The 26706-nt window shown below is 35.5% G+C and overlaps 1 protein-coding gene across 1 annotated transcript in view; it reads right to left on the minus strand.

Moving 5' to 3' along the window:
* LOC118552477 (disintegrin and metalloproteinase domain-containing protein 5-like) overlaps positions 1-26706 on the minus strand; it is a 163394-nt gene that overhangs the window by 7984 nt on the left and 128704 nt on the right. Inside the window, exons 13-16 of the mRNA XM_036118922.2 lie at positions 14945-15028; positions 13943-14054; positions 3021-3180; positions 1263-1313 (exon numbers count right to left, since the gene is read on the minus strand). Coding sequence (XP_035974815.2) covers positions 1263-1313; positions 3021-3180; positions 13943-14054; positions 14945-15028 — 407 coding nt within the window. The remainder of the gene's footprint in view (positions 1-1262; positions 1314-3020; positions 3181-13942; positions 14055-14944; positions 15029-26706) is intronic.

Raw genomic sequence — 26706 nt, forward strand, 5'->3', positions numbered from 1 at the left:
TTTTCCTTTTCATTTATTTCTGCTCATTCCTTAATTATTTCTTCCCATCCACTGTCTTCAAGTGCAATTATTTCTTCTTTTTCTATCTTTTTTGATAGAGATTATAATGGGAAAAACCCATTTGATTGTTCTCTATCCTGTAATATGCATTTCATTGTGATTGAAGGGATTGAAGTATAGTCTTGCCTTGAGAGTAACATTATGACTAATTTTTGTAGAACCTAAACAGTCTGCCATGACAATAGGATTAAGAAGGTGATTGTCCATATTTAATAGTGCTTCTTTTATTTTTTAAAATTTTTTATTTAAATTCAATTTAGTTAACATATAGTGTATTATTAGTTTCAGGGGTAGAATTTAGTGATTCATTAGTTGCATATAACACCCAGTGCTCATTCTATCAAGTGCCCTCCTTAATGCCCATCATCCAATTACTCCATCCCATACCCACCTCTCCTCCATTAATCCCCACTTTGTTCCCTATAGTTAAGAGTCTCTTATGGTTTGTCTCCCTCTCTGTTTTTATCTTATTTTATTTATAGTGCTTCTCTTAAAATTAGGAATGTCCTCAGTTCAGACATTTATTTCAACATTTGTTACATGAATATCAGAGCATGCAACTTTGTACTGCAAGGATGAAGACATAACTTGAAAAATAACCTGGGATGCTATATAAAATATTATCTCCTTTTATATTCTATCCATCATGTGGTAAGGGAAATTTTTATATACTGATAATAAAGGGGGAATACATAATTTTATAAAATGTTATGATTACTCCATAGTCTGATCTCTAAATTTACTTTCCCAAATGAGTTAAGACAGTAAAATGAGTGAGCTTTATCTTACTAACAGTAATTTTTTTTCTGAGATAATATTATAACTATAAGCATAAGTGATATCCCTTATAATATCAGTCCTCTTTGTATTTGGCAGTAAAATGTCATTAAGATATAAATGCTCCTTACCAATGCTCAAAATAAAAATTCCACAAAGTATGTGATTATTGATGCTTGTGTGTGTACACAAAAATCACTCCTTTAGTGTAGGTTGGGGAGGAGAGGTTGAGATATCATGAAAACAAGTTTTATTGTTTATAACACTAAATAACAGTGAAAACCATAAAGCATATTATGAACAAATGTTTTGGTTTCAAATTAAGAATTTTGTAGTGCTCCTAAACAATGATCAAAACATGCAATGCACCAAAAAAAAAAAAAAATTACAATGCACAATGGCTAATCACATTGTTCTAGACTCACCTTACACTGAGGGATAACTTGCTGTTACTGCTGCTTTCTTCTGACACAGATCTATTAAATTGACAAAATTTATTTTAAGTGGAGAAATTTAAAAATTTTGAACAACTAAGTGGCTATTTGAATGAAGAATATTTTTCAAAGAAACAGTGATTCATTAAATAAAATGTCTCCTTCCAACAAAATAAAACAGATACTGTTCTTTTTTTTTCTTTTCTTTAAGTAGATTAACATACAGTGAGTGTTATATTAGTTTCAGGTGTACAATATAATGGTTCAACAATTCTATACATTACTCAGTGCTCATCAAGGTAAGTGTACTCTTAATCCCCTTCATCTCTTTCACTTATCCGCCTCACCCACCTCCCCTCTGGCAACCAGTTTGTTTTCTGTATTTAAGAGTCTGTGTTTTTGTTTGTCTTTTTTTAAATTTTGTTTGTTCCTTTGTTTTATTTCTTAAATTCCACATATGAGTGAAATCATATGGTATTTGTCTTTCTCTGATTGATTTATTTCACTTAGTATTATACCCTCTAGGTTCATTCATGTTGTTGCAAATGGTAAGATAGCATTCTTTTTATGGTTGAGTAATATTCCATTGTGTATATATACCACATCTTCTTTATCCATTCATCTAAAGATGGATGCTAAATATTAGAAGAAATGCCATCATCCATCTTGCTTTGTTGATTAACTCCTCTCATCTTCATTTTACATTTATTCAATTATTTATAGGACCACATTTGTATAGACATGCCCTCTGATTCTATGACACCCATAACTCCTCAGGTCAAATTAAGCCAAAACCTTAAAGTGGCAGTCAAAATTTAAGTTAATTTTTCTATAAATTTCTATTTTTTTTTTCTGTCTCTCATAACACATATTTGTGTTTTCTCTTCCTGTCATTTCCTGGAAGTTAAACTAGATGTAAATACTTCTATGGGAGAATACAGTAAATTATGAGTAAGAGGCTTAATAGCTATATCTAAATATTTATGTAACTGATTACAGATAATGTGGTGATTTCACTTACTGATTTGGTATACCCAAAAATTTATGATACATTGGAAAGCTATTATTATCTCCCATTTTATAGAGTTATAGAGAATAATTTTAAGAACATAGAGATTAAACCACTTGCTCAAGGTATTATAGTTTCTGCATGCAAGATTTAGGATTTAAAACTAAGTTTTCTGAGGCTAAATGTAATTTCTTTCCCATTTCATGATGCTGCCTCCTGTCTCATCACCTGTGTTTTGAACTACACGTGTAATTTCTGGTTAAGAAATGACTTTACAAATAGCAGCATCAATACTTAGGAAAATAAATATTTTGGAAGCAGGTTCATAAATACCATTTTCAGTTGAGAGAGCTATTCTAATAGAGTTGTCTGAGATTTTGTATCTAAAAAATTTATCTTTTGAAAGTTCCCTTTAAATGCAGCGTTATATATTCTCAGAAGCCTTTGGACAGCAGACTATTAATAAGACTATTTAGACAGTGTTGGCTGACTAAGTGGCTGAATAAATCCCCACTTTATTCTTGGCAGTCATATCTCCTCTTCAAGCGATACTAATGGTAAAATGAATGGTTTTAGTAATGAGTAAAACTAAAAAAAGGGAGGACATCACACTGGTTTGAAATGTATCCCTGGACCTCTCCTCATATTGTTCTACCTACAATCTTAGATTATTCCTGATGAAACATGAGTACATTTTTCTTGACTCATTGAATTTAGTAAGAATAAACATATATATATACCTCTCACTTTCAGTTTCCTCTCTGTAGCACAGCTCTCTTATTTTATTCTGCTTTATTAAAACAATGGCAGTGATGATGAGCACAGGTAGAGAAATGTAGAAAATGAGTAGAAATCGGTGTTTTGAAGGAGTGGTATTTTGTTCCCACAAGTAGCTTTTACCTATAATGGAAAATAACCATCTCATATTATGTTAGAGATTGTATTAACCAAACAAAAATGTGGAGAGGATATCATTACCAACATTATTTCCAACACTAAACATTTCACTCACATATATTATAAATATAATAAATATTATTAAATTAACATATAAAATGGACTGTTACTAGTGCTTTACTGATGTCTATGAGTTTCAACATTACATCATATAGTGATTTATTTGACTGAAGATAATCTTTCATAAGCACATGTTTAATACCTACAAACATTTCCTCAATTTCTTTCTGATATAACTTATCCAAAATTTAAACATGTATATCACAGAGAGTATTGGGATTGTACCTAAATATGAGAATTAAATCTGGGAAGTGTGGTATTTAATTTCTCTTACATTACTAAAATCTTTTTCTAAAAATTAAAAATTAGTAGTCACTAAATAACAATTATTTAACTAAGTCCTTTAGTCAAATATATAGCAATAGGAAATTGTTAAAATGGCTCTATAATTATTTTGTAGAATGCATGGCTAAGTCTGGCTTTGACCCACATTTCTTTCCAACTAATGTTAATGTCACATTTTTCTCATCAGTTTTTTTTTTTAAGATTTATTTATTTATTTGAGAGAGAGAGAGCACGTGTGTGCACCTGCAAGTGGTTGTGGGGGAGGGCCAGAGAGCGAGAGAGAGAGAGAGAATCTCCAACAGACTCCCCACTGAGTGCAGAGCTGATGCAGGGCTTGATCTCAAGACCCTGAGATCACAACCTGAGCTGAAATCAAGAGTCTGATGGTTAACCGGTTGAGCCACCCAGGTCCTCCTCCTCATCAGTTCTTATTCATTCTCAGCTGACATCTGTTTTCATTCCTGAGCATCTGATCTATGTGGCTCCTCAACTTCCACCTCTTTGTACATATCAGCCACCTATCTGGGTTTATAATGTATCAAACTCTGCTTTCTCCACAATTTATTAGCATGTTCTTGTTGTTGTTGTTTTAATTTGGTATAGAATACTGTTCTATCACTTCTCTGCCAGTTGAAACAATGAGGAAGCTGACAGGTAGAGGAGCCACCCCCCAGCTACAGTCATGCATGATCATGGTTCAATGTGCTCCTCTTAAACTGCCCCAGTGCTTCACAAGATAAAACTTTTGAGTAATGAAACTGGATAATTAGCTGAGGAGATTTCTAAGCAAAATGTTGAAGGTACAGCTCAGGTCCTCCCAACTGCTTACAGTAAATGTGAGAGTGGATTGATGAGTTGAGGAAGTGTTAATCAGAACTTAGAGACCTGGAGAATTCTCAGCCTAACCATTGCAAAAAATGAGGAAACATGTTTTAGAGAGAATGCCCAATGTGTGGCTGGCAAGTCATTTGATATTGAGATTATTGCATCTTAGCAGCCATCTCAGCAGAAGCAAGGAATAGGGATGAGATCCATGAAGGCAGAAACACTGCCAAGTTGGACCAAAGGGAATAGGATGGGACAATACAGCTATTTGGCTGCCGATATACTTCATTCTTCAAGAAAAGAGAAAAACGCTCCAAAGATGATTAAGAAATCATCAGGGTTTTCTCTCCCATCACAGGCCCAGGAGCATCCCTCCTTGATTTCAGCTAGGCTGCCCCAGCCCAGTGCCTGGGAGACAGGGAGGCTGCAAAGTGTTGTGTGGGCAGGGCCAAAGGGGTGGGATAGATGTCACTGAGGACTATGGGATGATGCTGCCACTTACAGTGGGCTTGGAGGACAGAATATCAAGCCAAAGAGGATATTCTTGAAACAAAAATCTAATGGTCTCCCCTATACCTCTGAAACAAATAATACAATATATGTTTAAAAAAAAAAAAGAAGAAGGACAAGAAGAAGATAGCAGGAAGGGAAAAATGAAGGGGGGAAAATTGGAGGGGGAGACAAACCATGAGAGACTCTGAGAAACAAACTGAGGGTTCGGGGGGTGGGGATGGGTTAGCCTGGTGATGGGTATTAAAGGGCACATACTGAATGGAGCACTGGGTGTTGTAGGCAAACAATGAATCATGGAACACTACATCAAAAACTAATGATGTAATGTATGGTGATTAACATAACATAATAAAATTTTTTTAAAAATCTAATGGAAGTTAGCTTGCTAAATTTTGTATTTACTGGGATCTGTCATCCTGTCCTTCTTTCCAATTTCTTTCTTTCAGAATGAGAATGTCTATCCTATGCCTGTGTCACTACTGTTTTTTGGAAGCACATAACTGGTCCGGTTTTATGGGCTCACAATAGGAAGGAATTTTGCCTCAGGATAAATCATATGTGTCTCGTGTATACCTGATTTACATGATACTTAGATGAAACTTTGTATTTGGAATCAGTGCCAGAATGGGTTAAGACTTTTGGAGCTACTGAAATGGGGGTACCTGTATTTTGCATACAAGGAGGACATGAATTTGAGAGGACTATGGGATGGAATTTTATGGACTGAATTGTTCCCCAAAATTCATATGATGAATTGAAGCCCTAATACTCAGTGTGATGGTACTTGGAGAGAAGACCTTTGGGAGGTATTTAGGGTTAAGTGAGGTCATAAGGTTGAGGTCCTAATCTGATGGAATTAGTTAGACCAGAGAGTACTCTCTCCCCACATACACCGAGAAAAGGCCATGCAAGGACTCAGCAAGAAGGCGATCATGTGCAAGCCAGGAAGAGAGTTAGAAAACAAATTTGCCAGCACCCTGATCATAGATTTCTAGCCTCCACAACTGTGAGAAAATTACTTTCTATTGTTTAAGACACCCAGTCTGTGGTATTTTGTTATGATAGCTCAAGCAGATGAATACAGTGTGTTTTCATGAAAATATAGATGAGGTTGTTTAGTCCCCAGAGCATTCCTTAAAGGGAGAAAGAAATAGCTGTGGAACTCCTATTAAAACTTTCCTTCTCAGAAACATTCACTACCTAATAGTCTAGAGAACTTCAGGCTAAAAGACAAGGTGGTTTAGTACTAGAAAATCTTCAAAGGCAATACAAAAATAATATGATCAGTTAATAGATGTCATATACATATTTAATAAAACCCAAAAGACATTCCTGATTTTAAATACAATTGGAAGAGATAAATATTTTCTCAATAAAATAAACATATTGAATCAAAAGCAGCATCCTTTTCATGATAAAATATTAGAAGTTTTCCTAGGAGTAAAATAATGATCACCTCTTTTGTGATTTTTTCCTTTTATTCTGAATGGGCCCAGGGCATTACCCAGGGCAATTATGAGATGGGGGTGGAGATTAACTAAAGAAGAGGAAATAAAGAAATTATTATTATTAAAAAGATGTGGAAAAATTATTAATTGCAGTTACATCAGTTAACTGCCTTAAAATCTAAAAGACTTTTGAAAATAGTGATAACCCATTGATAAAATGCATGCACAAAAATCTGTAGGCTTCCTATATGTAAAAAGTAACAAATTAAAAATACAATGACAGAAAGACCTTCTAATAACAATTTTCTTTTTTTTTTAAGATTTTATTTATTTATTTGGCAGAAAGAAAGCACAAGTAGGCAGAGAGGCAGGGAGAAGGACAGAGGGGAAGCAGGCTCCCCGCTGAGCAGGGAGCCCGACATGGGGCTCGATCCCAGGACCTTGGGATCATGACCTGAGCCAAAGGCAGCCACTTAACCGACTGAGCCACCCAGGTGCCCCTGATAATAATTTTCAACAAAATGATAATATTCTTAAAAATGAAAAAGGTAATTTCTGATCCATAGATCATTCTATACCTATAGAGAGATCAAAACCACAATGAGTTATCAGCTTACACCCATCAGGAGGGCTACTATTTACAAAACAGAAAATAACAAGTTTTGGCAAGGATGTGGAGAAACTGGAATCCTTGTGCACTGTTGGTGGGAATGTAAAATAATGCATCCTCTGTGGAAAACAGTATGGAGATTCTTCAAAAAAATTAAACATAGAATTACCATATTATCTAGCAATTCCACATCTAGGTATATACCCCAAATTATTGAAAGCATGGACTCAAACAGATACTTAAACACCCATGTTCATAGCAGCATTATTCACAATAACTAAAACTTGGAAGTAACCCAATTGTCCATTGACAGATGAATGGATAAGCAAAATGTAGTACATACATGTAATGGAATATTATTAGCCTTAAAAAGAAAGGGAATTATGGTGCCTGGGTGGCTCAGTTGGTTAAGCATCTGCCTTCAGCTCGGGTCATGATCTCAGGGTCCTGGGATCAAGCCCCTCATCAGGCTTCCTGCTCAGCAGGTAGTCTGCTTCTACCTCTGCTCCTCGCCCCTGCTTGTGCTCTCTCTCTCTCTCTCTCTCTCTCAAATAAAATTTTTTGAAAAAATTTTTTAAAAAGGAATTATGACACATGTTCCAACATGAACTTTAAGGACATTGTGCTAAGTAAAATAAGCCAGATACAACATAACAAATACTGTGTGATTCCACTTATATGGGGTCTCAGAAGTAGTGAAATTCATAGACACAGAAAGTAGAATGGTGGTTGCCAGGAGCTAGGGGAGAAGGGATTGGGGAGTTATCATTTAATGAGTATACACTTTCAGTTCTGCAAGATGAAGAGTTCTGGAGATGGATGGTGGTTGCACAACAATGGACAATGTCACTGAATTATAGACTTAAAAATTATTAAAATGGTAAATTTTAAGTTATGTGTATTTTACAAGTAAACATACATATAAATATGTGTGTATGTTAAAAAGGGTGAAAAAAAATCAGTAAAATAGATTGTCAAGGGTGATGAAAGAGCAATACACAACAGAATTATAAATTTCCTATAACCATAGGTAAATGGGAAGCTTCATGAAATTAAAGAGATGCAAATGGATTTCTTTTTACTACTAGTTTGTCATGGATTTAAAAGATTGATAATAACTCCTGAAAATCAGGAATAATGTATAGTATTATTAGTGGTAATTTCTGGAGTTATGATTACATAAAAATTTTGAAAGGAAAATTATAATGTGAAATTAAAATATACTCTTTATAATTTTATATATGAAGTAGACAAGTAGACAAAAATATAGGAGAATTTAGATTCTAGAATATACAAATAACAGGTAACTAATATACACACATACACATATATATTCAATTATGTACATATGTATATTTATGTAGTTATATCTATATATGTAATGCTGTAAAATGGTTATACATTCTTTGATAATATCCATGAAATATTAACAAAAGTTGATAATGTATTGGCTATAAATAAAGCCATCATAAATTCCATAATTTTAGTTTTTTCCAAGCCATATTTTGTTAAGATAAATCAGTGATATACAAAATAAATAGAATAAGGGTATTAAAGAAACTGGGCTCCTTAAGATCACCTTGCCTCTCATCTTTATGCCCCAAAATGCATTTGACATCACAAGAGCATCCCCCACATTGAGTCCAGGGCTCATCTTTGGGTACAGGGCCCCAAAAGGGACCATTTGGGGACAGAAAATGCATGCAGCCAATGGCATACCAGCCCAGGGCTTTCAGAGCAGACCTACAGGCCCCCGAATGCATTGATGAAGACAGACTCTATGGCAGCTGACTAAATGAAACTAGCTGGATTGAAAGTTTTCCTCTGATCCCAGGCTCAGGCACCACCATTCTACTGCCATCAGGACCCAGAGTGACCTAGGGAAACCAAACATGAACATTTGCCTGGGACGATCCAAGCTGTCATACACAAAGTCTCAAATACTGAATAATCCATTCCTGAGATGGGAAATTTTTTGAGTTATGGCAACTGGTTTGGAGGGTTGAAGCAAAAGAAGAAAATCCATATGGAAGCTGAAAAAATAAGGATTAAAAGCAACATTGTTTTGGTGTCAAAAGAATAAAGCATAACTTACCTGCCTTCTTTATTTTCTGTTTTTAACTCTGCTGATGTCGACAATTGTAATTTGTGATTCATTCTGAGTGATATGACTTAAGTGTGCAATCTAAGGGTATTGAAATCTTTAATAGTCCATCTTTGACTTAGTCTTTGGATTAACTGTTGTGCTTTGTGTCAAGAGAGTGCTAATTTAATTTTTCATATTGTCAATATTGTAATCATGTTTCCTAAGAGCTCAGATAATGATAATCAGAATGGTTACAACACTAAGCAGTATGACCCAGACATCACTGATCATGAAGGCTAAATGACTATTTTTAATGACAGATGGAAGGACACATACAACTGGATTAAAGAAATAAATAACCAAACAGAACATATTATACAATATGATGAAAATAATTTGGATGCAGAAATAAACCCACACATATGTGGTCAATTAATTTACAACAAAGGAGGAGCCAAGAATATTAAATGAGGGAAAGGACAGACTCTTAAATAAATGGTATTGAAAAAACTGGATATTCACATGCTAAAGAATGAAATTGGACTATATTATATTATAAACAAATATTAACTTAAAATGTTTTAGACTTGAATGTACCTGAAACCATAAAACTCCTAGAAGAAAATATAGGTGGTAAGCTCCTTGATATCGATCTTGGTGATAATTTTTTTAATGTAAAGGCAACAAAAGCAAAAACAAATAAGTGGGACTACACCAAACTAAAAATCTGCACAGCAATGGAAATCACCAACAAAATTAAAAGGTAACCCCCTGAATGACAGAAAATATTCGCCAATAATATATCTGATGAGGGGTTAATATCCAAAATATATTAAGAATTCATCTAACTCACTAGCAAAAAAACTCAAATAATCCTAGGCACAAGACCTCAATAGAAATTTTTCCAAAGACATTCAAATGGCCAAGGTGTACATGAAAAATGCTCAACATCACTAATGATCAGGGAAACACAAATGAAAACCATAAGGAGATATCACTTCACACATGTTAAAATGGCTATTATCAAAGAGACAAGAAATAACAAGTGTTGGCAAGAATATGGAGAAAAGAGAACCCTTGAGCACCATTGGTAAAAATATAAAGTGATGCAGCCCCTATGGAAAACAGTATGGAGGGGGTGGTTAAAAAATTAAAAATAGAACTACCATATGATCCAGCAATTCCACTTCTGGGTATATAGCCAAAGAAAATGAAAACACTACCTCAAAATTATATATGCACTGCCCATGTTCACTGCAGCATTATTTACAATAAACAAGATATGAATACAACCTAAATGTCCATCAATGAACGAATGGATAAAGAAAATGTGGTCAAATATATATACAATGGAATATTATTCAGCCATAAAAAGGAATGAAATCTTGCCATTTGTAATGACATGGATGGATCTTGAGAGCATTATGGTAAGTGAAATAAGTCAGACACTAATACAATATATTTGTATGATCTCATTTATATGTGGAATCTAAGAAAAGAAAAAAAGAAAAAGAAAAAACAAGCTCATAGATATGGAGAACAGATTGATGGTTGCCAGTGGTGTGGAGGGTTGAGTGAAATGGATGAAGGGGGTCAAAAGGTACAAACTTCCAGTTATAAAATAAATAATTCCTAGGAGTGTAATGTACAGCATGGAAACTATAGTAAACAATACTGTATTACATATTTGAAAGTTGCTGAGACTAGACCTTAAAAATTCTCATCACAAGAAAAAAAACCTGTAGCTATGTATGTGATGGATGCTAACTAGACTTATAGCAATTATTTTACAATGTATACAAATATTGAATCATTATATTGTACACCTGAAACTAATATAATGTTATATGTCAATTATATCTCAATTAAAAAAAAGAATTTGGAATAGGTATGGTGGAGAAGGTGATGTGAAAGCATATTTGGAGGTTGAATCTCAAATTTCTTGGATAAAATAAGCAAGTATTTTTAAATCAACTACATTTTTTTGTTTCCCAAATTAAAAACAACAGCAACAACAACTTTTCTCTCCCCAAAAGACACCAATGTCCTGACAAAAATAACTAGCAAATTAGCATTAGCTTTGGCACACCATAGGAACAAACATGCACTGCCCTATCACTCATTCCCTTCATTGCTCTACAAAACCAAGTGAAGTTACATTTCCTGATTCACAGATTGCACTAAAATGTCCTGTGGGAGAAAAATGTGAGAACTGTTATAACATTTTTTGACCCCTTAAGTGTAGCAATGATTCTGTCATATCTTACCAAGTGAATAAGGCAACAAAATAATCCCCCAGCACTTAGGTAATTTGATTTTAAAAAGTTTAAAATAAGTTTCTTAATTTCTACGCAGATTTTAATGAAATTACAGAAAACATAAAAAAATTTGTTATCTTGCTCAAATCCAAACTAGACTTTGTTGATCTATATGCATAGTTAGCAGGCAGTGCAAATGTAAACTGCAAATCCCATTCAGTCTATAAGCTTCCTATCAAAGAAAAGGAAAAGATCTCACCCGCTAAATATCCTACACACCTTGGACACAACACTGAATAGAGTGTTATATACAGGCTTTCCTGATGAAACCTTTTGGTCACTTTTAGTTTCCTCAAAATGTAAGGAAGCTGGTAATGGGATTTTTTTTAAAACTTTATGAAATGGGAAGGCGATGGCTTCCTCAGACATGGACACATATAAGATGGCTCTTAGTGTTACCAGTATTATGAGGTGTGTTAGAATACTGGCCTGGCAAAAAATCTTGCTCTTGAAAGGCTGGACAATAATGTACTTCTTTAATTTTTAAATACATTGAGAAGGAAAATAGAAGGTTGCAGTAAAAACAGAAATTTACATGCTGTTTCTCTGAAAATTTGATAATTTGTGAATCCTAGGGGAAAACATGAACTGACTATACCTATGACTCATATTTTCGGAAATAAGACTGCTTCAGAACTCAAAAAATGTAACTAGAAAAAAGCAAGCAGTGAAACAGGACCTTCTCAGTACCTTTGTTAAAATCGTAATTTATTTGTAATTCAACTTAGATTTCACAAAAGCAAATTACCTCTATGCTTTCAACCATGTTCCCTAAGAAAAACAGATTTAACTTCTGACATCCAATGTGCTTTAGAGTGCTTAAAAATTATGAACATTTTTGAAATGGGCAGCCTATATGATGAATTAAATATGCAAAGGAACTGACTGATAGGTACCTGGTCTATCAGAAGACACCTACAGAAACAAAGCTAATGAATGTTTTTGGAGAGCTGCAAAATAATTTCGACAAGTCTAAAAAGCTGCTGTGTCTAGTTAAAAAAAAAAAACCCAAGTAATTCATGTTCAAATGCTTTTGTGGGAGATCTTTGCTGATGCCATCACAATGGACTGACACCTGAATTCAGTAAATGTGACTTGATAAAGCAGAGCTTCAAGTCAAAAGCAATTGTACATCTGGCTCTATTCCATTTTGCTGCTGGTTAAAGGAAGGATGTCTGAAAGGTTGCAAGCAATACAGAGAAATATAACTGGAAAATGAAAAAGAAGGAGCCAAAAATATATCTGACCATATCATAGAACAGAAAGAATCCTTTTATTTTTTTTTTTAAATTAAGTTCAATTAACCAACATATAGTACATCATTAGTTTTTGATGTAGTGTTCAGTGATTCATTAGTTTAAAAAAAAGGAAAAGAAAAGAAAGAAAGAATCCTGTCATTATTATTTTTTATTAAGTATAGGGCAAACTTTTAATTTTTCTTATTTATATTCCCCTTTTGAAAATTCTTACATTTATGAATCTTAATATTATACAATAAGCCTGCAAAATTTAAATATCCAGTAAAGACTTTTTAAAAAGAGGTAAATATCAATTGCTATTTCAAAGGCTATATTATATAATATTGTCATTATAAAATATTGTTACATTTTTGCTCACATATATTATTTGCTTAATTGGTTGTACTATAAACTACTATCAATTGACTCTAGTAACTAGCTCTATTGTTGTTTTGCTTAAATAATAGCATTTATGTAACAAAAAATCAATAATACAGAATATGTAATTTTAAATAAATATCTATTTTACACATATTTATGTGAAAATAATATATGTGTATAATTATGTTACATGTTAAACTATTATTCCCCCCCCTTTTTTTTTGGTCTGATATACAGTCTAATATGGCTGTATGTTAACTCTGTAAAAAGTTGGTCACCCTAGGTATGCCTTCCCCCTAGTAACCAAGGTTCAAGTAAATCTGCCAAGGAGCTTCAGTATTTATTTGCCCCAAAAGGAAAGGGGGTGAGGGTGGACAGCCTCTGCTCCCAGGTTATTCTAGGTGGGCTCCAATATCTTCTAAAACCAGGGAATATCCCCCCACACACACACGTATCCTCAGTCCTATCCAGGACTGCTTAATCTCCAAATAATACTCAGGAACCCGAGCAGAGAGATTCTAGAGAGGATACTTCAAAAGAATGGACTGGAGTCCTTACAATGCAGCAAAAAGGAATAAAAGATAGCTTCAAAGAATCTGGTGGCATTAATATAACAATGACTACTAACAAACACTATTTTAAACCAGAAATGTATGAGAAAATCCAAAGTGAACAATCTAAATTAACTAGTCAAATTTTATGCACTGGAATTTTTACTTTTATGTTGCCTAACACTGGGTACACTTTTTTGTTAGTAGACCACGTCAATGTTGATATAAAAAGTACAGAACGAACTTGTACTGTCTTAGATCTTCAAAAATCTTACAAATAAAACAAAAACATGTTTGTTGATATCAGTTGCTTTGTAACCTAGCTTGGAACCTACACTTAATTTTTTCTCTTACATGTTGTCTTTGATTCATGAAATTTGAAAGACTAACCAGATGGAGCCTTGTGCCCATCATCTATACTTCCAAATTCTCCCTTCTTCTCCACGCATGTAGGAGGGCCAAACCCCTTGTCACAATGGCAGTGATCTAAATTGTTGCAAACCTGCAGTAATCAGAAAATAGAACAATTTTTTTTCATGTACAAAGATGGTTTTCAATAGAGAGCAATGAATATTCTATACTTATTCAACAGAGAAATTTATTTCAGAGAATTTATTCATTCCAGAGAATTTAACTTAAATAGACAAACTCAATAAATTTTCACAAATTTTCTCTTGGAATTGGCCATACTTTAGAAAGCATATTTAGCTTCTGCTGACAAAGCAATTTTTAAAAAAATTCTTCAACTCTTTCCATGGCCAGACCCAAATACTGGCAATTACCAGTAACTTGCCACTAGCATTTAGTTGCTAGTTTCACAGAACAGCCCAGACTCTAAATTAACAAGCAAGACTAGAAAGAAAATTCTAATGACCTTTGTTTACCAGTTTCTACCTTCTTTCTGTGAAAATAAGATCATTTTGGTTATATAATAATACATGGTACATATAGCACATCCACCCCTTTTATTTACCAAACACTTTATACATCCAGAATCACCTTAAATGTTTCTATCTTCTCTAATAAATAGTTTGGCAAGATTTCTTTTTTTTTTAAGATTTTATTTATTTTTTTTGAGAGAGAGAGAGAGCACAAGAGGGGGTAGGGTCAGAGGGAGAAGCAGACTCCCCGATGAACAGGGAGCCCAATGCAGGACTTGATCCGGGACTCCAGGATCATGACCTGAGCCAAAGGCAGTCACTTAACCAACTGAGCCACCCAGGTGCCCTTGGCAAGATTTCTTAAGAAAATAAGATAGAAGTTATAAATTATAGACTATTAAATGACACCAAGCAGCATGAAAATCATTTTAATGATTTTTTTTTAAATCTCCAAACTGTTTTACAGCATTGTTCAAAGCATCTTGCTAAAATGAAAATTGAAATTACTTACTCCGTGGCTATTGCAATAAGTAGAATTGCACTCTTCATTTGTTATCTGGTATTGAACCTCTACACACACAAATCTGAGGCAATACTAAAAGCAAAAGGAAGTGAAGAATAGTCACACAATCACACTGTATTCATGGATAATACATAAGAAAAATTCAAGAAAGTTTCAGAATTCATATTATCAAGAACTGACATAAAAATACAAAAAATAAAATACGGTAATAACTGAAACATTGAAATAAATGTGAAATAAGCTACGTGACTTCAGATTTTAAAGACGGAACCATATGTGAGAAGTTAGAAGTTTTATTTTCTTACCATCTAGCACTAGAAGTCCACTTACAAAGCAAAGTATTTGGAAAAATAATTTGACTAATGCCTGAGTTCAAGAACAATCCAAGAAGCATTTAAAAAATACTTACGCCCAGGTTCCACCTGAGACATTTCTATCAAAATCTCTAGGTACAGGGTCCACATGATTATTGGAGCAACTAAGGTTGAGAACCATGAGGTGGGAGGTTGGGTTCTTAAAATCATGGGTATGAGTAGCACAGAAAGATACTTTACTATTCCATGAGAAAAAAATTATGAGAAAGAGAACACCAAGGACAACAGATAATTATATGAGGTAATAGGGCAATGAGAGACTCCCAACAATGAGGTGGCTAAAAGGTCTCCAAAGAAGATGAGTGTTCACTGGACCAAATGGATTTGACAGATATATTCAGAACATTCCATCCCAAAGCAACAGAATACACATTCTTCTCTAGTGCCCATGGAACATTCTCCAGAATAGATCATATCCTAGTCACAAATCAGGTCTCAACCGGTACCAAAAGATTGGGATCATTCCCTGCATATTTTTGGAACACAATGCTTTGAAACTCGAACTCAATCACAAGAGGAAAATTGGAAAGAACTCAAATACATGGAGGTTAAAGAGCATCCTACTAAAGAATGAATGGGTCAACCAGGAAATTAAAGAGGAATTTAAAAAAATCATGCAAACAAATGAAAATGAAAACACAACTGTTCAAAATCTTTGGGATACAGCAAAGGCAGTCCTAAGAGGAAAGTATATAGCAATACAAGCCTTTCTCAAGAAACAAGAAAGGTTCTCAAATACACAACCTAACCCTACACCTAAAGGAGCTGGAGAAAGAACAGCAAATAAAGCCTAAACCCAGCAGAAGAAGAGAAATTAAATAAAGATCAGAGAAGAAAACAATGAAATAGAAACCAAAAAAACAGTAGAACAGATCAATGAAACTAGGAGCTGGTTCTTTGAAACAAATAACAAGATTGATAACCCCCTGGCCAGACTTATCAAAAAGAAAAGAGAAATGACCCAAATCAACAAAATCATGAATGAAAGAAGAGAGATCACAACCAACACCAAAGAAATACAAACAATTATAGAAACATATTATAAGCAACTCTATGCCAGCAAATTAGATAACCTGGAAGAAATGGATGCATTCCTAGAGATGTATCAACTACCAAAACTGAACCAGGAAGAAATAGAAAACCTGAACAGACCTATAACTGCTAAGGAAATTGAAGCAGTAATCAACAATCTCCCAACAAACAAAAGTTCAGGACCAGATGGCTTCCCAGGGGAATTCTACCAAACATTTAAAGAAGAATTCATACCTATTCTTCTGAAACTGTTCCAAAAGATAGAAATGGAAGGAAAACTTCCAAACTCGTTTTATGAGGCCACCATTACCTTGATCCCAAAACCATACAAAGACCCCATCAAAAAGGAGAATTACAGACCAAATCCTTGATGAACATGGATGCAAAAATTCTCACCAAAATACTAGCCAATAGGACCCAACCATACATTAAAAGATTATTCACCACGACCAAGTGGGATTTATCCCTGGGCTGCAAGGTTGGTTCAACAACCACAAATCAATCAACATGATACAATACATTAACAAAAGAAAGAACAAGAATCTCAATAGATGCAGAAAAAGCATTTGACAAAGTACAGCATCCTTTCTTGATCAAAACTCTTCAGAGTATCAGGATAGAGGGTACATACCTCAATATCACAAAAGCCATTTATGAAAAACCCACAGCGAATATCATTCTCAATGGGGAAAAACTGAGAGCTTTCACCCTAAGGTCAGGAACACAGAAGGGATGTCCACTATCACCACTGCTATTCAACATAGTATTAGAAGTCCTAGCCACAGCAATCAGACAACAAAAAGAAATAAAAGGCATCCGAATCGGCAAAGAAGAAGTCAAACTCTCACTCTTTGCAGATGATATGATACTGTATGTGGGAAACCCAAAAGACTCCACCCCAAAACTGCTAGAACTCATACAGGAATTCAGTAAAGTGGCAGGATAGAAAATCAATGCACAGAAATCAGTGGCATTCCTATACACCAACAACAAGACAGAAGAAAGAGAAATTAAGGAGTCAATCCCATTTACAATTGCACCCAAAACCATAAGATACCTAGGAATAAATCTCACCAAAGAGACAAAGGATCTGTACTCAGAAAACTATAAAATACTCATGAAAGAAATTGAGGAAGACACAAGAAATGGAAAAACGTTCCATGTTCATCGATTGGAAGAACAAATATTGTGAAGATGTCAATGCTACCTAGAGCAATCTACACATTCAATGCAATCCTCATCAAAATACCATCCACTTTTCAAAGAAATGGAACAAATAATCCTAAAATTTGTCTGGAACCAGAAAAGACCCCAAATAGCCAGAGGAATGTTGAAAAAGAAAAGCAAAGCTGGCGGCATCACAATTCCGGACTTCCAGCTCTGTTACAAAGCTGTCATCATCAAGACAGTATGGTACTGGCACAAAAACAGACAAATAGATCAATGGAACAGAAGAGAGAGCCCACAAATGGACCCTCAACTCTATGGTCAACTAATCTTTGACAAAGCAGGAAAGAATGTCCAATGGAAAAAAGACCGTCTCTTCAACAAATGGTGTTGGGAAAATTGGACAGCCACATGCAGAAGAATGAAACCGGACCATTTCCTTACACCACATACAAAAATAGACTCCAAATGGTTAAAAGACCTCAATGTGAGACAGGAGTCCATCAACATCCTAAAGGACAACACAGGCAGCAACCTCTTCGACCTCAGCCACAGCAATTTCTTCCTAGAAACATCACCAAAGGCAAGGGAAGCAAGGGCAAAAAGGAACTATTGGGACTTCATCAAAATAAAAAGCTATTGCACAGCAAAAGAAACAGTCCACAAAACCAAAAGACAACCGACAGAATGGGAGAAGATAATTGCAAATGACATCTCAGATAAAGGGCTAGTATCCAAAATCTATAAAGAACTTATCAAACTCAACACCCAAAGAACAAATGATCCAATCAAGAAATGGGCAGACGACGTGAACAGACATTTTTCCAAAGAAGACATCCAAATGGCCAATAGACACATGAAAAAGTGCTCAACATCGCTTGGCATCAGGGAAATCCAAATCAAAACCTCAATGAGATACCACCTCACACCAGTCAGAATGCCTAAAATTAACAAGTCAGGAAATGACAGATGTTGGCGGGGATGCAGAGAAAGGGGAACCCTCCTACACTGTTGGTGGGAATGCAAGCTGGTGCAACCACTCTGGAAAACAGTATGGAGGTTCCTCAAAGAGTTGAAAATAGAGGTACCATATGATCCAGCAATTGCACTACTGGGTATTTACCCCAATGATACTAATGTAGGGATCTGAAGGGGTACGTGCACCCCGATGTTTATAGCAGCAATGTCCACAATAGCCAAACAATGGAAAGAGCCAAGATGTCCATCGACAGATGAATGGATAAAGAAGATGTGGTCCATATATACAATGGAATATTATGCAGCCATCAAAAGGAATGAGATCTTGCCATTTGCAATGCCGTGGATGGAACTGGAGGGTGTTATGCTGAGCGAAATAACTCAATCAGAGAAAGACATGTATCATATGACCTCACTGATATGAGGAATTCTTAATCTCAGGAAACAAACTGAGGGTTGCTGGAGTGGTGGGGGATGGGAGGGATGGGGTGGCTGGGTGATAGACATTGGGGAGGGTATGTGCTATGGTGAGCACTGTGAATCATGCAAGACTGTTGAATCACAGATCTGTACCTCTGAAACAAATAATGCAATATATGTTAAGAAAAAGAAGAAGAAGAAGATAGCAGGAGGGGAAGAATGAAGGGGGGAAATCGGAGGGGGAGACGAACCATGAGAGACGATGGACTCTGAAAAACAAACTGAGGGTTCTAGAGGGGAGGGAGGTGGGAGGATGGGTTAGCCTGGTGATGGGTATTAAAGAGGGCACGTTCTGCATGGAGCACTGGGTGTTATACACAAACAATGAATCATGGAACACTGCATCAAAAACTAATGATGTAATGTATGGTGATTAACATAACAATAAAAAATTTTTAAAAAGAGAGAAGAAAAAAAAAGAAAATGAGTGTTTAATGCGTGAATTTACACTGTTCTACTTTACGGCATTAATTTTTGTGCCCTTTCCTAATTATTGAAAAAAAGTTCAGTAAATTCAATATTTTGTGAAAGGGTTTTATTTTTTAAGTGAATTTTGTCTTTGGATCATAGTAACAACCAATATGCAAAAAGAAGAGGACGAGGACCCTGGAAAAAAGAGATTTGAACCAATATCCTTTAGAATTCAAGGGGAGAGAGACCTCAGATCATGTTTGTATTCCATGTGCTTACAGATGAGCAAGATGTGATAGAAACCTTGGTTATTTTTATGGACTATCATCAAAATGTATCATATAGAAATAAATTTGAATTTAGCAAGCACAACTTGTTAATTTCTCTCAAAAAAGGGATGTCAGAAAAAGAAAAATATATGCTTTCACTCATGTGGAATTTAAGAAACAAAACAAAGGAAAAAAAAGACAAACAAAAAACAGGCTCTTAAATACAGAGAACAAACTGTTGATGCCAGAGGTGAGTTGGGGAAATGGGGAAATGTACACCTGAAACAAATGTACTGTATGTTAACTATACTTGAATTAAAAAATACAATACAGTAAAATAAAAAGTTTAAAAATACGTTAATTTAACTTTCCATTGTATCTCTTGGAATTAATAGTTCATAGGATTAATTAGAATATTAAGCTGTCATCAGATATATAATTAATTTAATAAATGTCAGAACTTTCTAATCTAAAAATTATTTTGTTATATTGTGTGTTAATATGTGTTCTTATTTTTTTTCTTTTCAAATTTTTATTTAAATTATAGTTAGTTAACATACAGTGCAATATTGGTTTCAGGAGTAGAATTCAGTGATTCACACTTACATACAACACCCAGTGCTCATCATAAGTGCCCTCCTATGGGGGAGCCTGAGTGGTTCAGTCGGTTAAGTGTCCCACTCTTTATTTTGGCTCAGGTCATGATCTCAGGGTCCTGGGATCAAGTCCTGTCTCAGGCTCCATGCTCAGCAGGGAGTCTGCTTGAGGATTTCTCGCCTTCTCCCTCTGCCCTGCTCCCCTCCCCTCCACACTCATGTGTACGGTCTCTCTCTCAAATAAATAAATCCTTAAACAAACAAACAAACAAACAAACAAACAAAAAGTGCCCTCCTACTACCCATCACCCATCTAGCCAATCCCCACCCACCTCCATCCATCAACCCTCAGTTTGTTCTCTATCTTTAAGAGTCTCTTATAGTTTGTTTCCCTCTCTCTTTTTTCTTTATTCCCCCTCCCATATGTTCATCTGTTTTGCTTCTTAAATTCCACATATGAGTGAAATCATACAGTATTTGTCTTTCTATGACTGACTTATTTCACTTAGCATAATACACTATAGCTCCATCCATGTCATTGCAAAAGGCAAGATTTCATTCTTTTTGATGGCTGAATAATATTCCACTTTATATAGCTACCACATCTTTTTTATCCATTCATCAGTTGATGGACATTTGGGCTTTTTCCATAGTTTGGCTATTGTTGATAATTCTGCTATAAACATCAGGGCACATATATCCCTTTGAATTCATATTTTTCTGTTCTTTGGGTAAATACACAGTACTGTGATTATGAGATCATAAGATAGTTCTATTTTTAACTTCTTGAGGAACTCCATACTGTTCTCCAGAGTGGCAGCACCAGTTTGCATTCCCACCAAAAGTGCACAAGGGTTCCTTTTCCTCCACATCCTCTGGAACACTTGTTTTTTGAATTTTTGATTTTAGCCATTCTGACAGGTGTGAGGTGATATCTCATTGTGGTTTTGATTTGCATTTCCCTGATGATCTCTGATGTTGAGCATCTTCTTATGTATCTGTTGGCCATCTGGATGTCTTCTTTGGAGAAATTTCTGTTTATGCCTTCTGCCCATTTTTAATTGGATTATTGTTTTTTAGGTGTTGAGTTGTATAAATACTTTATATATTTTGGGTACTAATCTTTTATCAAATATGTCATTTGCAAATATCTTCTCCCATTCTGTAGGGTGTCTTTTAGTTTAGTTGGTTGTTTCCTTCACTGTGCAGAACCTTTTTATTTTGATGTAGTCCCAACAGTTTACTTTTGCTTTTGTTTCCCATGTCTCAGGAGACATATCTAGAAAGAAGTTGCTATGGCCAATGTCAAAGAAATCACTGCCTGTTCTCCCCTCTAGGATTTTAATGGTTTCCTGTCTCACATCTCACATTCGGGTCCTTAATCCATTTTGTGTTAATTTTGTGCATGGTGTAAGAAAGTGGTCCAGTTTCATTCTTTAGCATGTAGCGGTCCAGTTTTCCCAAGACCTTTTGTTAAACAGACTGTCTTTTTCCCATTGCATATTCTTTCCTCCTTTGTTGAAGATTACCCTATAATTTTGGGTTATTTCTGGGCTTCTATACTGTTCCATTGATCTAGGTGTCAATTTTTGTGCCAGTACCATGCTGTCTTGATCACTACAGCTTTGTAATATAACTTATAGTCTGGAATTATGATGCCTCTAGTTTTGTTTTTCCTTTTCAAGATTGTTTTGGCTATTTGGGGTCTTTTGTGGTTCCATACAATTTTAGGACTTTTTTTCTAGTTCTGTAAAAAAAAAAAAAAAAAATGCTGTTTTGATAGGGATTGCGTTAAATCTTTAAATTGCTTATGGTAGTACAGATATATTAACAATATTTGTTCTTCCAATCCATAAGCATGTAATGTCTTTCCATTTCTTTGTGTCATCTTCAATTTCTTTCATCAGTATTTTATAGTTTTCAGAGTATAGGTCTTTCACCTCTTTGGTTAAATTTATTCCTAAGTATTTTATTATTTTTGGTGCATATGTAAATGGGATTGTTTTAATTTTTTTCTACTGCTTGATTATTAGTGTTTAGAAATGTAACAGATTTCTGTACATTGATTTTGTATACTGTGACCATACTGAATTCATTTATCAGTTCTAGTAATTTTTTGGTCTTTAGGGATTTCTGTATATAGTATCATGTCATCTGCAAATAGTGAAAGTTTTCCTTGTTCCTTACCAATTTGGATGCCTTTCATTCCTTTCTCTTGTCTGATTGCTATGGCTAGGACTTCCAGGACTATGTTGAATAAAAGTGGTGAGAAAGGACATTCTTGTTTTTTTCCTGACCATAGAGGAAAAGCTCTGTTTTTCCCCATTGGAGATGATATTATATTAGCTGTGGATTATTCAGATGTGGCCTTTATTATGTTGTCATGTTCCCTCTAAACCCACTTTGTGGAGGGTTTTTATCATGAATGAATGTTGTACTTCATCAAATGCTTTTTCTGAATCTATTGAAATGACCTATGGTTTTTATCCTTTCTCTTATTGATGTGATATATCATGTTGATTGATTTGCAAATGTTGAACCACCCTTGCAACCCAGCAATAAGTCCAACTTGATCATGGGGAATGATTTTTTTAATATATTGTTTGATTTGGTTTGCTAACGTCTTGTTCAGGACTTTTTGCACCTATGTTCAGGAATGTCTTTATCTGGTTTTGGACTCAGCATAATGCTGGCCTCATAGAATAAATTTGGAAGCTTTCCTTCCACTTCTATTTTTTGTATAATTTTGAAAAGTATAGGTATTAAACCTTCTTTAAATGTTTGGTAGAATTCATTTGTAAAGCCATCTGGTCTTGGGCTTTTGTTTTTTGGGAGTTTTTTTGACTACTGATTCAATTTCATTGCTGGTAATCAGGTTGTTCAAATTTGCTGTTTCTGGTGTCTATTTTTGTACCAGTACCATGGCACTGGGCTTTCTGGTTCAACTTTGGTAGTTGATATATTTCCAAGAATTCGTCCCTTTCTTCTAGGTTGTCCAGTTCATTGGCATATAATTTTTCATAATATTCTCTTGTAGTCCCTTGTATTTCTGTGGTGTCAGGAAGTCATGCACACACAAGAAATGAACAACTTAGGACCAAAAAATCATAAAGCAGAATTTATAGGAAATACAAAAAAATGGCATGATAATCAAATAACAATTCATTATGACTTTGAGTTGAGACAAGATAACATAGACCTATTTCTCTGTGTCCATGTTAAGCACAATTATAAAACATTATAAAATAATAAATGACTGAGAGACAACCAGAAGAACACAGTGGTCGTGAGAAAAAGGGTGAGCTGGTTTGAGGCCTGAACTGAAAGAACAACACAGCAGCAGAGTATCTTGTGCTTCTCCCCATCTCCCCTCTGCTCCAACCCAACAGAAGGAGTCCATTTTTGTGTCACTACTATGCTGCCTTGATATTACACAGCCACAAAAAGGGATGAGATCTTGTCATTTGTGCAACTTGGATGGAGTTAGAAGGTATTATTCTAAGTGAAAGGAGTCAGACTGAGAAAGACTAATGCCATATGATTTCATTCATTTGTGGAATCTAAAAAACAAATGAATAAGCAAACAAAAACCAAAATCAAATCTATAAATACAGAAAACAAAGTGATGGTTGACAAGGGAAGAGGGAGGATGAGCAAAATAAGTGAAAGAGAGTGAGAGATACAGTCTTCTAGTTATGAAATTAGTAAGTCATGGAATAAAAGGTACAGCACAAGGAATATAGTCAGTGGTACTGTAATATTGTATGGTGACAAATGATAGCTACACTTGTGGCGAACATAGCAGAACATATAGAGAAGTTGAATCCCTAAGTTGTACACCTGAAATTAATGTAACATTGTGTGTCAACTATATCAAATAAAAAAAATTTTTAATGATTAAGAATCAATCAAAAGAAAATGAAAAACATATGTATACACTAAAATCATGCATAGAATTGGTTTTATGAAGATCAGAAAATGATGATGGAAGTAATCAAAGAAGGCTTTACTAAACGGAGAAATATGGAGGAGCAGGAGCAAGATGGAGGAGGAGTAGGAGACCTAAATTTCATCTGGTCCCAGGAATTCAGCTAGATACAGATCAAAACCATTCTGAACACCTATGAACTCAACAGGACATCAAAGAAAATAATAGCAGCAACTCTCTGAACAGAAAAGCGAGCACTTTCTGGAAGGTAGAACGTGCAGAGAAGTGAATCCGAGGCGATATTCGGGAAGATAGACGGTGGGGGAGGGGGCGACCATCAGCCACTACCGGCAAGTGATAGAGCCTTGGAGCACAAAATCCAAACTTTTAGAAGTTAGCTCTGCTGAGCCACTCCAGTGGCTAAGCCGGGGGTGGAAACCTCACGGGACAGTGTGGTCTCAGGACCCTCGGGGTCACAGAAAGACCGGGGGTGCCTGAGTGCAGATAGCTCCCAGGTATGGGAACAGGGAAGCCAGCTGCACAGACGGAGCTGAGGAGTGGGCTCTCAGCTTGGGGTTGCCATAAACTGTGATCTGTGGTACAGTCAGGCCACTGCACTTCCAGCAGGGACCCAACAAGCAGCAGATCCGGGGAGACTCCCCTTCTCCCCCGGGAGGAGCGGCGTGGGAGCACACCACAGGACTTTGCTGGGTTTGGAGACTCCAGACGGGGTTGTGTGCCAGATAGAAACTCTTGGTCACTGGCTGGGTGAACACAGAGTGCAGCCAGAGACCAGGGAGACGGGAGTGATTGACTGCTTTTCTCTGGGGGCTCACTGAGGAGTGGGGTCCTGAGTTCTCGGCTCCTCTGGGGCAGAGATTGGGAGGCTGCCATTTTCACTCCCATCCTCCAAAGCTGTACGGAAAGCTTGCAGGGAACAAAAGCAACAGAGAGCAAACCCAAGCAGATTACTTAGCCAGACCCAGCAAGGGTGATGCAATTCTGCCTCCAGCAAAGACGTTTGAGAACCACAGCAACAGACCCCTCCCCCAGAAGATCAGCAAGAACAGCCAGCCAAGACCAAGTTTACTGATCAATGAGAACAGCAGAACTCCAGCGCTAGGGGAATACTGCACATAGAAATCATTGCTTTTTTCCCATGATTCTTTAGTCTTTCAAAGTTAATTTTTTTAATATTTTTAATTTTCTTTCTTTTTCTTTTTCTTTTTTTTTTGAATTTATCTTTTTCCCTTTTTCAACCAACATCTTATCTATCCCTTTTTTAAAAAATGTTTTTATTGTTCATGTTTAGAGTCATATTCTATCCCTTCATAGTAGTTAACCTTATTTTTGGTATATATATATAAGTTGTTCTCTCTTTAAAATTTTGGGATACAGTTTCATCTAACAGACCAAAATATACCCTAAATCTCTAGTGTATGGCTTTGTTCTAGTATCCTGCTGGTTCACATTCTCTCCTCTTTTTTTTTTAAATCCCCTTCTTTCTTTTTGCAACCAACTTCTTATCTTATCAATTCCTTTTATAAAATATTTTATAATTTTCATCATTACAGTCATATCCATCACTTCATCATACTTACCCTTATTTTTGTACATATATAAGTTTTTCTTTCTTTAAAATTTTGGGAGCCACTTTCTTCTAACAGACCAAAATATGCCCAAAGTCTAGTGTGTGGAACTGATCTATGCACCAGCCTGATCATACTTGATAATATTCTAATCAATACGGACATTGGTAAGATGTCGGAACTAGGGTTCAGAATGACGATTATAAAAATACTAGCAGGGCTTGAAAAAAGCATGGAAGATATTAGAGAAACCCTTTCTGGAGAAATAAAGGAACTAAAATCTAACAAAGTCGAAATCAAAAAGGTTATTAATGAGGTGCAATCAAAAATGGAGGCTCTAACTGCTAGGATAAATGAGGCAGAAGAAAGAATCAGTGATATAGAAGACCAAATGATGGAAAATAAAGAAGCTGAGAAAAAGAGATAAACAATTACTGGATCACGAGGGCGGATTCGAGAGATAAGTGATACCATAAGACAAAACAATATTAGAATAATTGGGATCCCAGAAGAAGAAAGAGAGAGAGGGGCAGAAGGTATATTGGAGCAAATTATAGCAGAAAACTTCCCTAATTTGGGGAAGGAAACAGACATCAAAATCCAGGAGGCACAGAAAACCCCCCTCAAAATCAATAAAAATAGGTCAACACCCTGACATCTAATAGTAAAACTTACGAGTCTCAGAGACAAAGAGAAAATCCTGAAAACAGCTCGGGACAAGAAATCTGTAACTTACAATGGTAGAAACATTAGATTGGCAACAGACTTATCCACAGAGACCTGGCAGGCCAGAAAGGACTGGCAGGACATATTCAGAGCACTAAATGAGAAAAATATGCAGCCAAGAATACTATATCCAGCTAGGATGTCACTGAAAATAGAAGGAGAGATAAAAAGCTTCTGGGACAAACAAAAACTAAGGGTAT

The sequence above is a fragment of the Halichoerus grypus genome, chromosome 3 (genome assembly GCF_964656455.1).
Source record: "Halichoerus grypus chromosome 3, mHalGry1.hap1.1, whole genome shotgun sequence".
Classification (NCBI taxonomy): domain Eukaryota; kingdom Metazoa; phylum Chordata; class Mammalia; order Carnivora; family Phocidae; genus Halichoerus; species Halichoerus grypus.